General features: G+C 38.4%; 1 protein-coding gene across 1 annotated transcript in view; it reads right to left on the reverse strand.

Moving 5' to 3' along the window:
* Positions 1 to 15,724, reverse strand: part of CDC73 (cell division cycle 73) — a 101,575-nt gene that overhangs the window by 11,338 nt on the left and 74,513 nt on the right. Inside the window, exons 11-13 of the mRNA XM_066555828.1 lie at positions 7,877 to 7,934; positions 4,863 to 4,898; positions 4,378 to 4,465 (exon numbers count right to left, since the gene is read on the reverse strand). Coding sequence (XP_066411925.1) covers positions 4,378 to 4,465; positions 4,863 to 4,898; positions 7,877 to 7,934 — 182 coding nt within the window. The remainder of the gene's footprint in view (positions 1 to 4,377; positions 4,466 to 4,862; positions 4,899 to 7,876; positions 7,935 to 15,724) is intronic.

Genomic DNA, 15,724 nt, shown 5'->3' on the forward strand with positions numbered 1-15,724 from the left:
TGACTGTGTTCAGAACTGAAGGCTTATTTCTACCACCCTCTCAGTACTTCTGTTAAACTACAGTATCCAAAGCTTTATACACCTATTTTTGCAAGAGAACAAAGCTTTTTTACACTATATCATGCCTGAATCTATCCCAGATACTTCACTTGGTATCAAAGCTGGATAAACCTCCAGTGAGTTGCCTGGCCACATATGGTTAAATGTAGCACAAGCAAGAGCATCATCATAATAAAAATACATCATCACCATTTAGTCATTCTCATCTGCTTGATGGAATTTCTGCTACACTTTGGCTCCATGTAAAGCAGAAGCCTTGTCTCTGAAAAGCCTGACTCCAGGTATTCTCAAATACTGAGTCACAATTTCACATAGTAACTGTGATACCCAGTGTTACATTCAGATAGTGAGTAAGAATAGAATGTATTATATAAAATATTTTAAAGAAGTGCCACAACATACAGAATATATTGCAGTTCTGATTTTAAATTAAATTTAATCTTTTTACTATTTTAGAAACTCTTTACTTTATGTTGTACTTGGCTCCTTAGAAAAGTAACCTTTCAAAAAAAACTTAGCAAGAATATTTGCATATTATTTAGCAGGTGAATTGTATGTATTACAATCACATACAGAAATGTCTCCCTTCAAAATCTAAGTTGCAACAAATGTATTGAGTACAAAAATTAGATATCTTAAACTAGTGCTATACTTTGGGTTTGTCATATGTACTTCCTTCTGCACATGATAGTTTTCCTGCTTTCCATACTCTCTACCTTAAAAGAGAGCCTAAGATAAGTGATAAAGTAAGATGCTAAGCATCATACAAATGTCAGCCAATTTGGTATGAAAAACTAATATACTACAGAGCTATAAATAGGCTTAGTAAAAATCTTGGTATAATTAATAAATTTCTCTCAGTTCTTGGCAATTCAATTTAAGTCCTACCACAGAACTGGATGAAGAATCTCCTGTTCATTTTACAACCACCAACCTAAAATATCTGGCAATTATACTACAAATAATTTTTCTCATATGCAAAGTATGTATTGCAGTCGAGTTCCTTAAAAAAAAAATAATTCAGGATTGTAGACAAAAAGTATCCTAAAAGACAGATTCCCAGCTATGATTTTAAGTTTTGATCTCTGTTTTTGATCTTTAATTTCAGCTGATTTTCCCCTTATTTTGTTTCAAGAAACATTTAAATGGAGAGAATCACAGAAGTTGATTTCTGAAACCCAAATTCTCATTCTTTATGATCACACACTTCACAGGCTGTGTTTCCTCATGGATATCCATATCCCAGCCACCACAGGGCATCATCCTCCCAGGCTTCTGCTACATTTCTTCACAGTCCTTACCCTTCCAGCTCCAAAAATCTCTCCTCCTTCTGCTGTATCACCAATCCCCTCTGATGGCAAATACAAGCAGGCTGACTCTATTTGTATCTCTACAAATACAAGAAATGCAAATCTACCTGCATCTTCCTCAGCAAGGGTAAGGGAGGGAGGTTCATTTAGGTGTGTCCTTTCTACCTGGACAATATTTCTTTATCCCAAAACTTGTGGCAATGAAAGGAGTCTCTGAAATCTCTGCTCTTCTGTCAAATTTAGCTGCAAGTGAGGAATGCGTTAAAGAAGGTGCTGACTTGGAGGCAGAAATTAGCTATGTCTTCTTTCCTTGGAAAACCATCACATATCTATCAATCACACTCCACATCAAGGCTAGTTCTACACTCTGCATACCTTAACAGTAAAAACAAACCCTGAAGCCATTCCTGAACAAAGTGCTTCCATAAATCTAAATGCAAACAAATACAAGCCAGGTGGCATATTTTCCAGCAGAGTGCTAGACCTGTCATGGCTAAATTAATATTTTACTCTTCTGAATCCTGATATTGCACTTCTGATTCATTAACATACATTGCTTCTCCCCTTTCTGTTTCACACAGGCTAACTATGCAGTGTCATCCTCTGAACCCTTCCTTTCAGTGGTTCTGGATCATGTTCCTGCACTCGAAATGCAAGCATCCTCCTGGGACAGGCCTTGGCAAGTTGACTGCTGAAAACTCTGACTCCTGGCACAGATGCACTTAGACATGACAGACCGATTGTCCTGGGTTTGCCTTAATTGAATTTTTGGTGAGGAGGGAAAAGGGTCAGCCAGAGAAGTGACTTTCCCCATGACAGACATCACAGCTTCCTTCACAGCTGACAGAAACAACAGCTAGCTGGCTCTGAAACTGATACGCTGCTAAGCCAATTAGAGAAGCTGGACATGCCTCTAGAAATCATATTTAAGAATAAAAAAACCCTACAGAAAGCTCTTTCTTACTTCCTGCTTTCTAGAGAAGAGAGAAGTGGTCGTGTCCCCCCTCCCCCTCCGCGCCCCCGAGATTTCTGCAGCGAAGAACAAAGGAAAGGTGAAAGAACGAAGGAAGGGCCAAAGCCCAGAGCAATGAAGGAGAAGAGATGCTCCGGTTTAGGAGCTGAAAACCTTTTGCAAGCCAAGGTGAGAATATAACGCACCAGACTATTTCCCTGTAACTCATAAAGCATAGGGGGAGATGCAGCATTCATCTGCAGCTCAGAAGTGAACTGGAGTACACAGATATTGAAAGAAGCTTGTGATCTGACTTGAACAGACAGAGAGAAAGAACGTTTGCTTCTAGAGACAGAAGAGAACCTTTGCTTCTATACTAGAACAGCTCATCCTTAAAAAATTGCACCCCATAAGCCAGCGACCCATGGAGGCAGTTGTGAGAAGACTGACAAAACGTGGGAGGGAGTTCAGGATTGCAGATTTCCGGGCGGGCTGCTGCTCGTGAAAATTAAAACCACGAGAAACTGTTTCCTGTGGCAGGGCAGGAGAGACTCCTCTCCCTAAGTGAACTGAAGAAAGATTTCTTTTTAGAAGTGCTAAACTGACTCCAAATCCCATGTTTTGGTTTTTTTACGTTGTAGGTGGGAAATAGAAAGAGGCTGGGGGGAGGAAAGGTGATCTAAAGGTTTATTTTAGTCCTTATCATTCTCTTTTTAATTCTGTTAATAAAGTTTTCTTTACTCTCTTTAAAGTTTTGAGCCTGTTTTGCCCCTAAAGCGTTTTCTCCTAATCCTCATCTCAACCCCTTGAGCTTTAGTTTACCTGGTTATTTTCCCCTCCTCTGCTCCAATTACAGCAGAGGAAGCTGAGTAGATGATTTTCATGAGTGCACTGGCATTTGGCCAGCAGGTGCTTCATTCCTTTCTGAGTACACCTGTGCCACGAAGTCACAAATTATACAGCTGGAAAAGCCAGGGCTTTTTTTTTTAAAGCTAGGGCTACTTTTTTTCCTAAACATGAAAAACCCACATAAACAAACATCCTCTGTCAATCTGATTGGATCAGTGCTGTGACAGCTTGCACATTGAACATAATGTTAAAAGCCAGCCTTCCCTCAAAGTATTTCAGAAGAGACACAGAGCCCAATACACTCACTGGACCTTTGATGCCTGTGGCACTAAGACAGAACTGGAACTGTGGATCAGAAAGTACCTGGTCTCTCAGAGCACACTTTAAACAATTCTAGGGCAGCTCCAGCAGAAGCTGTACCACCGCCACAGCCTGGTTTGGATGAAAAGCAGTGTCACAGTATCATTAAAGATGAGTGCTGGAGGTGCTAGAAAGATGAGCCCTCCATTTTTTGGATATACCACTGCAGACAACCTACAACAGTGCATTTCTCTGGGAAAAAGACTGTTTCCAAAAAATTACCTGATATTTACTGATAGGCAAGTCTAAAACCATGATCTGTTGGACAAGCAGAGATATTCGTTCACCATAATGAATTAAATCTTGGAATCAGATGTGTGATGTGATAAACAAGTTTTAGTAACCCACTGAAATTTCCCTGGATGCATTTGCATCAATACTTAATGACAATAAGTGACCTTCAGAAAAAATTTCTTGTTTGCACAACCAGCTGGGATGCTTGGCTGATACAGCCCATCTGGTCACCTTCTCCTTTACAATAACTCAGGTCCTTTCCCGAGCTCCAGGAGCTCCCTTGGTCAGCTTCTCTCAGCCTTCTTCCATGGGAAGAGCTCACTTGCACGTGGCTGCACAGATGTTACATCAAAGAAAAGCACTGCACACATTCCAACTGCAAAAGTTTCCTAAATCTGCCCACAGGTCAGAACTGAGCCAAAACTCTGAAATAGGTTTTTGCTTTTTTTCCTACTAGTCAAGAGGAATTAATTTCTTTTATACTCTGGTCTGTAAAACTAGCTTGTCACAAGAGAGTAAATGAACCCTCTTGCTTAATCACTAATTAGGTGTTAGTATAACTTTCTATCTGAAAACAAATTGTTATACAGTATGCTCTAATCAGCTACTTACTTCAGATCTTGCAGAAGGTCCTTTGCATTAAGCATTGTTATTAAAGAGGTTGTGGCTGCTGGAATAATGATTATGGGAGTTCGAGATCCTGTAGAGATAATAAAGTTAGACTTTGCCTGGAGGGGGTTTTTTGTTGTGTTCTGGTTGTTGTTTCCTCCCCTCCCCCTTTTTTTCATTAAAGGAACTGTGCACAACAAAGCTCTTGCTTAAAAGGTCCCAGTCATGGAAATATAGTAAAGGAAAATAGTAGTAAAGCTTTTCTGAAGGTTTTCATTCACCAAGAAAGCAGATCCCTGTATCACGAGTCTCTCAACATGAGTGGGACCCATATTTAGCACGATAGAATGCTATTATCTATACAGAATACATGCTATATATTCCACTGCTTGCTTATATTGTTGCTTGTAGTGTCAGGAAAAAAAAAAGGAAAAGTGGGCACAATTCACACAAAAATGAAAAGGATCATTTAACTAAAATTGACTCACCTTTTTTCTGGTTTGGAGGGGGTCTTGCTTGAGAAACTGAGAAAAAAAATACAGCAGAATGACTAGGACATTAATCCAAATGTCATTGCAAGGCATCTGTTTAATTGTAGGAGTGAGTAGGGAAGAGTCACACTACAGTCTTTAGATCATTTTTACAGATGCAAGACACTAAGATGAAGAAGGGATTTATAATTTGGGTATGAGTATTCAGAAAACAAACAGCTTTTGACCATCTGAAGCAGGTATTAGGAGAGTTCAATCAATCTCTCTCCCAGTTTTACTGAAGCTACTCATCCCCCTCCACAAAAGGCAAGGACACGATGCCATGGACAAAAATTCCCAGCAATCTTAAAAAAAGCTGCTTGTAGATCTTCAGTTCAGTAGTGCTGAACCAGCAGGACAACCTTCACAAGAAACTGATCTCTACACCTCCCTTTTTCATTAGTAGTTATTATTGCACATGACATCCATGTCATTTAACCATCCCAAACACATAGAGAACTCTCAACAATCAAAACCTGAATTTCAGTCTTTCTCAGGTTAATTTTGGATTGCAGCTGGAGTTATATGAGGTCTTCAGAAGCCAGACACAGTCAAGCTTGACACTCAAGGGGAAAACCACCCAATCAACCAAAAAAAGCAAAAGAGAAAAAAACAATCCACCCACAAACAGAATTACCCTCAACCACCAAAGAAATCCACCAAACCACTGCTGGACTAGTAGAAACCAAAGAACTGCCCCCACCTCTCCAGCAAAATGTTTCCCCATCATTCTTCCAAGTTGTAACCACCTCAATACAGGAGACACTGCATTCCAAGACTGGAAAAGCCTCTTTGTTTCTTCACTTTGGTGCTATTCCCTGGTTACCCCAGATGAACATTTTATAGTTCAGTTTTCAGGAGCCCTAACTTCATGAGAGAAGTGTAGCACTTGATAATCATCATCGTCATCCATGTTTATCCTAATTCAGAAAATGGTGAGTAGCAGAGATTGACGCAGACTAACTCAGCTCTCAACTGCTACTATGCATGACAAATTTCATTAATTGACTTCCAATTGCTTAGCACCAACTTGCTCATGTTTATTTATGACCAACTGTTTCAGAAACTTCCTAGAACAGTATAAATATTCACAGCACATACTTGCCATTATTGAAATATTGAGACCATATCCTTAATTATCTTTTCCTGACACTGTCAAATGCACAGATATAATTGGCAACACTATATTGAACTACATGAACTTTACCTACCCAGTGATTTTTAATTTTTTTTCTTTAATTTAGGTATCTCCTTAAAGTAAAAATATTCTTGAAATTATGGGCAGAGCCAGCTGTCTTAAGGAGAAAAACATCAAAACAGAAAGAAGGGGGAGGGAGAATAAGCATCTGTAAGAAATTAAATAGCTGTACAAAGACAGGTAAGGAGAAAAGTTGGTAATGCAAAATGGCACCAAGAAATATCATTTAAGAGTGCATCTCAAGCATTTTCCTCAACTCACTACTGTACAACAGTTTAGCCTAATTTAATTAATGCTTCCCATGTGCAAAGCAGCATCCTCCTGGAAATAGCACGTTTAGTTGCTTTGACTGCTAAGAATAGAACAGCTGAATTCTTAAAATATCCAAATACCATAATGCAAAAATATCCTAGGACAGGCAGAAAGAGAAACCTCTTCTGACTCCACCTGTCTTCTCTATTCTCTCTCCAATTTCCAATGCAGATGCAAGATAATGGATGGGGCTGGCCTCAGAGCAGGGCACTATCAGTGTCACCTCTATCATGTACAAAGCCCACGGTGCTGGCAGGAAATGCCCAGGAAGTCACAGCCAGCAGCAGGGACTGTGACAACTCAGTCACATTTCCTTTCTTGCCACTTCTACCCTTTTCATACTGCTGTCTGTCAACTCCATCTGCATTAGGATGCTTAACGGGGCTAGTGAGTTAAGTATGACAGGCAGCATGACCTTTCCAGTTCCAAAATAACCAAACAGAAGAATCTGTGCACAACAGCATTTAGGCATGCTGAGAACATTCAATATTAGAATGGATTTTGGAGGAAGAAGCAGCTTTACAATATTAAGTCTTAGCATTAAATCCTGCAAACAAATCTCAAGGAATTAGCAAGGCACACATTGCAAGCATTTAGAGTCTCAACAAGGATATACAGTATTCCAGCAGTACTTCTAGAAAAAGTATATTCATTTTAACTGGTAGCTTTGTTTCTAAGCCACCCAGAATGTCCCCAGGACCTTCATAACATCATCTTGTCCTGAAACAGCACATTTCACTTGAGACCTTCCACCAAACTATTAAACTCTCAAATTATGCAAACCAGGGGCAAATCTGGACATCAGCTTGCAAACACTGTCTCTCTCATGTACTGGTGCTACATGCTTCTAAAAACTCATCCTAAGGGTTTCTTTTTTAAACAAAGTACATTTATCACCCCATCACTGCATCAAAACTCGAGATTCCATCTGACAGATAAATGGACTTGGCAGCCAAAATTTACTGAATGGGAATTAAAAACCCAGTTGAGGATTTTGGCCCTATTACAAATATGTGCTTAACAAGTGTGAAGAAGTAATGATAACACATTCAGAGAACTACTTATTTCTGACATATTAATCCTAGAAGTAATAATACATCTCTTTTTGAGATTAGGTATTCTGTTTGTTTATCCTTGGAGTATTAACCAGCTCTTGATAGATATTTGAGTGGGAATTTTGTGAAATTTTAACTGCTGACATACCAAGCCCACAGCCAAGAGAAGTTCTTGACTTTTTAATTTCAGCAGTGCATCCTTTCAATGGGCTAACTGGGCACCAAGAGAACGACCCCAAGTCCCATGGTATAACATAAAACAAAAGGCTACGGGGTTTTTCCAATTTATGCACAGTTAAAGGCAAAAAATAAATGACCTGTACTTCATTGTTGAGCTAACTAAAGAGAACTCCTTAGAAACTCATGCACATGAGGGACAGAAGCCCATGGGCCAGTGGCCACCTTACCTGGTCGTGGCACAGGCTGTGCTGCTGGAGTTTGGGTTTTTCGGGCAGATGCACCTTCCTTTGGAAAGACAGAAGAGCAACATGATCAGCTGAGCTTTTTGTCAGGTACATGAGTTTTCAAACAATCACAGAGGTACTGAAAGTATCATGATAATGAGAGCAGTATGTTCCCACTAAAGAGATGGAAGAAAATAGAGAAAATATTCCAAACTCTTTATAGAGCCTGTTTTAGCTTTAGGGAAGACAGACAACCTCAAACTTTTACAGTCTTACATTTTAACCAACCATAAACTTTTTTAAATTTAACTTTAAAATGTTTAATATTTCAATTTTAACTTTAAAAAGTTTAATAAACTTTTACATTCAGAGAAACCTTTCCTATTTACAGTATTGTTTCATTTTACCTACTACCACCTTCACCAAGGGTTAGTAACGTAAAGATAAGCAATTGGCTGTAGAAATTTCCAAGTAAGATCTCCTTATGCTTTGGATGGAAAACCAGGACCAAGAAATTGCAATGCATTCCTGACTTGAGGAGTTTTAGTGCCCAGAAATAGCACTCTCATGATAATTAGTTCTGCTCATGCCTCATCCAATTACCTTAATGTAACACACAAAAGACCTGCACTACTGTTTATTCTTGTTAACTCCCCAGAGTCAACACAGCACCAAAGAAAACAGTGAGGTCACATGTCTGCTTCCAGAGCAACACAATTCCTGCAAGAACAAATTCTGCTCTCAGTTTCTGCTGTGAAACCTCACTGAACATAACACATAGCACCAACAGGCTGAAAAGCTGCAGCACATTCCAGCCACTTCCATCTATTTGCAGAGCTGACAGGAAAAAACCTTCTTAACACGAAACCACGGATTTTAGCTGAAAATTACTTAAAACATTATGTGAGGTATCCTACAAGCATGAGACACTGAGAAAGGTCAGAGATCCCACTCAGAGAAAAACCTGCTGGAAAGGACTCTGATAGGCATTATCAGATCTATCTCCATGCATAAATAACAGTGTGTTTTGTAATGCAAAATAAAGGAAAGCTCATGAGAGGGCTCACTGCATGATTTAAATAATACTTAGAGGAGCTGCTTTTAAGTTTCCATCATGAAAGTTAAAACTCTTTATCTCACGATCTCTGAAGTACAAATAGAAGCTCCCACAGAAGCCCATAGAAAACACAAATTTACTCAAAGCCTCTCTTCCCCAGCCTTAGTGAAGCCACCCATGATTAGTTACAATAAGCTGGAGCTGACATTTGGTGCAGTGAGCAGCTTTTGTAACTTTTACAGGCAGCAACCTCCCATTAATCTTTAGTAGAAGGATTTAACCCTGCACTGCACGTAATGGGTCTATCCCAAATTCTGCTGTACTCTTTTCTGATTATTGAAATACCAACATTTATGTAGGGCAGTTGAGTCAGTACCTGTTATTTTAAGACTTACTTTTATAGCAGCAGAGGAAAGGTATTTTTGCCAATGTCCTTTCACAATAATTCCTCAGAAAATTATAAAACTGAAAATACTACCACACTCTAGAGGAAGAGCAGCAGGAAAGGCTGACTACCTTTGAGACAAGCCCTAAAACTGAGAAACAGCATCTTTCTTTTTACTTCCACTTTCCAAGAGAGCAAAAATAAAACTTTTTGCACCTCTTTCTGTAGAAAGATAACATGTTCTGTGTCAAAAGAATGATTCTGTGCTGCACTAGTCACTCTTTTCGAAGAAACCAAGAATTCCCCCATAACACTTCCTTAAATTCACAGTACTTGATGAAATGTAAAGAAAATTATCAAGCTAAAGAAACATCAGCTCCTGCAATGCCAAGTTTCAAGTTTCTAAATCCAGTTTAGATGCATAATCATTACTGTGTGCTGTCCCCCACCTTCATTCCTCCTTCCACCCCTATGGCATCAGCAGTGCAGCTTTGCTGCCTCCTCTGCCACTCTCCCAGTGCCTCCCATGGCTCAAACACAGCCTGCAGAGAAGGAGGGACCCAGGAGCTGCTGCAGAGAAACTGGTGAAGAATTATAACCAAATAAGAACCAAAGCCAAACCAGTGGCTTGAGCCTAATGAAATATCTGGCCAATTATCTTTCTGGGGGTTCTTCACAGTCTCTTCTGAACTGCCTGCCCTGCAGTGATTTATGGGAAACTTAGTGCAGGAGCCTAAAACAAAACAGGAAGGCTTTGAGAACATGGCAACTGAAAGAAACAAAATACACCCCACTCCCCCACACCAAATGAAAAACAGAGTACAGAAAATAACTACATAAAAATATCTGATTGCTAGTAGGAAATAAATTCATTTAAATTAGTAAATACCACTTCCATGGCTATGATCATTCTGTTTGCAAGACCAAACTCTGCAAATCAGTAAATTATGGAGGTACAGCTTTTAGTTGTATAACTTGGTACCTTAGACTATGATAATCTCAGGAATGAACCTCCCTCAGCTCACAGCTCCTGATATTGAGGTGTCCTCAAAGCTCAGCTGTCACCTGACTGAAGGTGCACCATCAATCCTCTGGAGGTGATTTACACCCCTTCTCTTTTTACAATTTTCAGTGATCTAACCACTACCTCCTGTTCTGTAAGAGCTGCAGTCAATGCAGCAAAAGAGACTCTGATCAATATTTCACCCCCATATTTCTCAGAAGATTGTAAGGAGAAATGTATACTACTAAGGTAAGGAAAAGAACAGAAGTACAGAGCTGTGATGGTTGACAAGACCTGCAAGTGGAGAGGAAAACATGGTGTCAGTAAGGAAGTCATTATCAGGATAATTTTGTTAGTGTTTTCCTTTGTGCTGCTAAGTTTGGATTTAAAATTACTGCTTTTCAGAAGAATTCAGATAGAGATAGAAGCTTTTCCTATGACAACACACTGATTTAAGACAAGCTCTGCTCTCAAGGAGGTGTAACCACAGAGAACTCCATTCCAGGATTTCTCCCAGAGAAAAAAGAGTATTCATCAGACAGAGTAACCTCTGAAGCTGCTTCATCCAACTACACAAAGGGGGTGCTGCTGGTGACTTGTGGTCTCCCAGCTACTCACAGGCAACTCCTGGTTTGCACACTCTCACTCCCTGTAAAGGCCAGAGTTATTTCTCACTGAGCACACACAAAGGCATTTCAAATCTTCTCATGTGAAATTTTTAATCTAAAAGTTACTTTTAAGTAACCAGCACGCTGCAAATTTGAACTCCAGTTAAGGGAGCTTTTGTTCATGCAGCTGTACCCAAAGCATCACAAGCAGCAGAAATCACTGTTTAGCTATTTAAAGAACATTCATTTCCTCAAAATTTCTGAATACTTAGACAGTTTTGCTCGAAAATGACATACCTAATTCTCATGCATAAGCTGTTTGACACTGCTAAGGAGTATATTATGAATATTCATAAGTTGAAACTAATTTAGTAACAAAACCATGTAATTTGAAAAATACAAATCTTCTTTAAGACAACCACTTAACGTTGTTTTTTAATCAAAAACATATTACTTGGTTTACTTCTGCTAATTTACCATAGAAGGTTATATATAGAGAGTTTACTTATGATTTACATTTTAACCATTCAGAAGCAACACCCTGACACAGAATGTCATCAGCTCCAGATTTTCCTGAGCCTCACTGCCTCGTTTCCCTACAGGGCTGGATCTGCTTCTCTGTGGGACTCATTTTAGTGCTTATGTTCCCTGTCATTTCAGACATTTAAAATATTTCTGACTAAACAACGGTTTTGTGTTTAGTGGATTCCTTTTGCTATTTAGCATTGTTGTACCTAAACACCTAAAAAAATACTGGGTTCACAAAGTAATGGATGAGTGGGCAACAGCTCAGTGCCTGTGCTTAGCACAGCCATGGTTGGGTTTAAGTTTCCTAAGAGTGGCTGTTGGGGGTTTGTTTGCTTGTTTTCTTTTAGACACCTTTTAAAACCTCTTGGTTGTAAACCTCTTTTTTGACTTTTCTAAAAATAACAATTTTTAAAACCAGCTACTATGTGTATTAGCCAAAATTACCCATTACCAATATTTACCTGACAGATTTATCAGGACCCAACTGTTATTTTCCTATATTTTAGAAAAAAAGTCTGTATTTTAGATACTTAGTGGTTTTCTTAGGTCTAAATGAGCATTAATATCCATAGTGAGGTTACCTTCATTTCCCAACTGGAATGAAAAACTGCCTGAACAATTACTCCTGCTATGTTTTAGAAAATAAACCCCCTTGTTTAAAACCAAATTATTACAGATATCTTATGGCAGCTTTGCAGGTCCAAATGGTGGAAGGAAAAACTATTTCATTGCATATTCCCTTTCCCAACTGGTTTCTGTGTAGAAATCGTAAGAGCCTGTAGTATTTTGACCTTTAAAAAAACATTAGGAGCAAAGGATAGAGTTTACAATTTGATGCCATCTTGTGGCTTTAATTTGGTAAATTTAATTACCATCTTGTTCCTTAATAATATTTAAATTAGTCCCAGAATTTCACCAAAAAATCTGAAAACTATTGGGTAGCCTGCATGCTCCTGCCCAGAAGCAGCAGAAGCAAAAAGTAACACTGCAAGAAGTGTTAGCAAGTGCTTACATGTCAAACACAGAGCAGCTTCCAGCCATGACAGAATTCAGCCAAAGACAGCTCTGTTTGTGAAGAGGAACACAGCAAAACCCAGATTCAAAAGAGAAAGAAAAGAAGTGCCTGTGGATGGCAAGCTTGTACACTTATTTTTAAGAACAGCCTTCAATGTATCTATTCAATTTGAGGTACAAGAGACTGTAAAAACCCACTTTAATTACCAACAACTCTATTATCATTTCCTGACTTAAAGTATTGAAGCTTTGAAAATTTTAGTAAAGCCAGCCGAAAGAACGATGAAAAAACCCAAAACAACTGCATAGTTAAAAAGAACACAAGTTTACTATAAATTAAATATTGCATATATCAATGTATGAACAAACAGCTAAAACAAAGGGCTGACTTCAAAGCAGGTATCTAAAAATTGGTCCAGATGCCCTACTTGAAGCCTGATAGAAACATCTATTTCATATAAATTGGATTCTGAAAACATAGAGCTTTGTTCAAAAAATTTAAAGCCCATAGAAGCCTTGGAAAAAAATCCAAGCTTTTCAAAGAGTCAAAAATAATCCAACTCAGTGGCTCTGCCTCTGCAGCCTTCCCAGTAATTCTCTGATTTATGTTTACATCAAGAAAATTCTAGTAATACTTTAACTAGTGTTTCACATCATCATTTCATTTCTACATCAAACTGGTATCATTTATTTTCATATTTCTATGCACACACAAATCTGCATGCAGTCCCAAAAGACATACTTAAATAATAAATTGCAAGCTTTTAACTGCCTTCCTAATTTTAAACTTTACAGTAAAAAATAGAATTTATTGTGCAAATACTTCTACTATTATAGTTGCTTTCACTTCCATTGTTTGCAATATTAATGAAAAGGTCATTGCTACTGTTTCTATTGTTTCAACTTTCTTATTTTCTAGAAGAGAGAGTGGGAGTTTAAGCAGAATTAAAGATATTTTTACAGAACAAATTTTAACAGAAGAATAGTTTAGCAGTATTTATCAAAGGACTCCTATACCAACTACCTAAAGAAAATAACAGCATAAATTCACTTTTTCATACCCGGGCAACCAAAAATCTCATGTGACAAGACAAAGAGGACTGATAAAAAATATATAGAACTTGTTTATTTCAAAATACAAAACTCATCATAGAATTATTAAATTTGGAAAAGACCTTCAAGCTCATTGAGTCCAACCTTTAGTGTATTATATTAAAATGTATTTTACTGAAGGTCATGTCTTATCCAGCATAAAAGTCTTCCAATCCTGAAATTCAGTTTCGTGCCACAAAACTCAATGTCAATCTTGCAAAGGTAATAGAAGTCTCATTATAGTTTTCCAAATATTGCAGTCCATATACCAAATCTGACAAAAGAGGGAAATCAGAATGAGCACAGCACTACAGGGATGGAGGAGGGAGGAAAGGAGAACCAGGGGAGGGTGGCACAAATAAAACTCTGCTGGTTTGGGACTACCCAAACATTAACACCTGTTGTACCACACCATGCAAATTCAACTTTCACTTACAAATCTGGTCCTTTATTAATCCATTACAGAACTAAAACTGAGAAGAATATTCAAATTTGGAAACTCTGACATTGTTAAACATGATAAACAGAACTGATGGGTCTTTGCAGGTTAGACCTGGCAATGAGTGTCATGGAATTTAAAAAAATCACTACAATTTCTTGTTCATTACCAGGTCAAGAGAAATTAGCTTTAAATATGACTGAATTAACTGGACTGGTTATTGATAACTTAGGAAATACTCTGGTTCTGCAAAGAAAACAAACCAAATCACAACTGAATCTAAAAGAAAATTGTAGTGACTAGAGAGCAGCTAGGGACAAAAGCAAATTAAAAAGCTGCAGTAATAACAATAATGGAAATCACTGGGAAGCTTTTGAAAAGAATTAATCAAAGCCACAACTACTGAGATGCTTTAAAACTACTACCCCCAAAGTTAAGCTATCCAACCCGTCTGAAGAGTCCTCTCAGAAGTGTGCTAGAGCTCCATCCTTGCACAGAATATCTGTAAAATTAAGAACTTGGTCTTGAATTTACATCAGCCACATAAATTCAAACTGTTGCTATAGAAATAGCAATTTTTGAGCAGAAGAGAGATGTTGGTAGCGAAGATTAAACATGTAAACACTTCCATTTTCCTGGGGATAAGCTGTTTTCATCAAAAACAAGAACTCTTAATCCTGAGAACTCCAAAGGACTTGTTTGTTTGTTTGTTTGAAAAATAAAGGCTTGTCTACACCTTCCTATGTTCATTTTAATGATTCATTTCCATGAACTGAGTGAAAAGACAAAGGCAGTTATCACTAAAACAGTATTTTTGCTTAGACTTTCTTCCCTTTGGGTTAGTTATCTAAGCCAGCCTCACAGTTATTGCTTGGCAGCCAGAGAGGGTTTTGAGAAGCACAGTTTGAGTATTAAGGGATTGTTTCATCCTTCTCTAAAGCCAGGTATAAAGTTTCTACCCTACAGGTTTTCTGCATGCCACAATCAGCCCAGGATACATCAGTTCAACAGAACTGGAATTTGCATTTAATTGTGAATTTACTGCAATTGGCTCCTGTTTGAATCTCTAACTCAGACCTTGACATATTCAGAACTATCTAGTTTCACTACTGCCTCCAAGGACAGGCAGTGGTCACCCACAGGAAATGGTTTTGATCAGAAATAGCACAGAATATGGGGCTCAAGCAATCCATTTGCCCAACAGCACAACTGGCATGCAAATTCCAAACACATAGAGAAGCACTATTGCTTTTGTGTTCAGATTCAGCTTTGGAAATGGGATTCAAGGGAACAGTCACATTTAGATTACAGAAAATGCTGCTCAGTACAGAGCAGCAGGAAGACCCCACTTACACCTGCACCCAGGGAGCAAGCAATACATAAACAGAGGCCTAAGTGACCTCAGAAAGGTTCCTTTGCAACTTCTGGAAAGACTCATTAAATGCTTTGTGTGAGAAGAATACTTCTAAAAGCTCTGCAGGCGCCTAAATGAATACAGATGGACCCTTGACTTCTGTATCAAAATTTATCAAAAAAAAAAAAAAAAACAAAACAAAAAAAAAACCAAAATGAATCAAGACCCAAGTAACTGATTAACTTTGTGGGATACTGTCAAATACCTCAAAGCAACAGAAACTGCTGACGCTTTTTTCAGCCTTCCCCTGCTCATACTGACTCCCATTGCTACAACACAGGGGATGCTGCATTAGAATTCTAATACATGGG

Source organism: Molothrus aeneus, chromosome 9 (genome assembly GCF_037042795.1).
Source record: "Molothrus aeneus isolate 106 chromosome 9, BPBGC_Maene_1.0, whole genome shotgun sequence".
Taxonomy (NCBI): Eukaryota; Metazoa; Chordata; class Aves; order Passeriformes; family Icteridae; genus Molothrus; species Molothrus aeneus.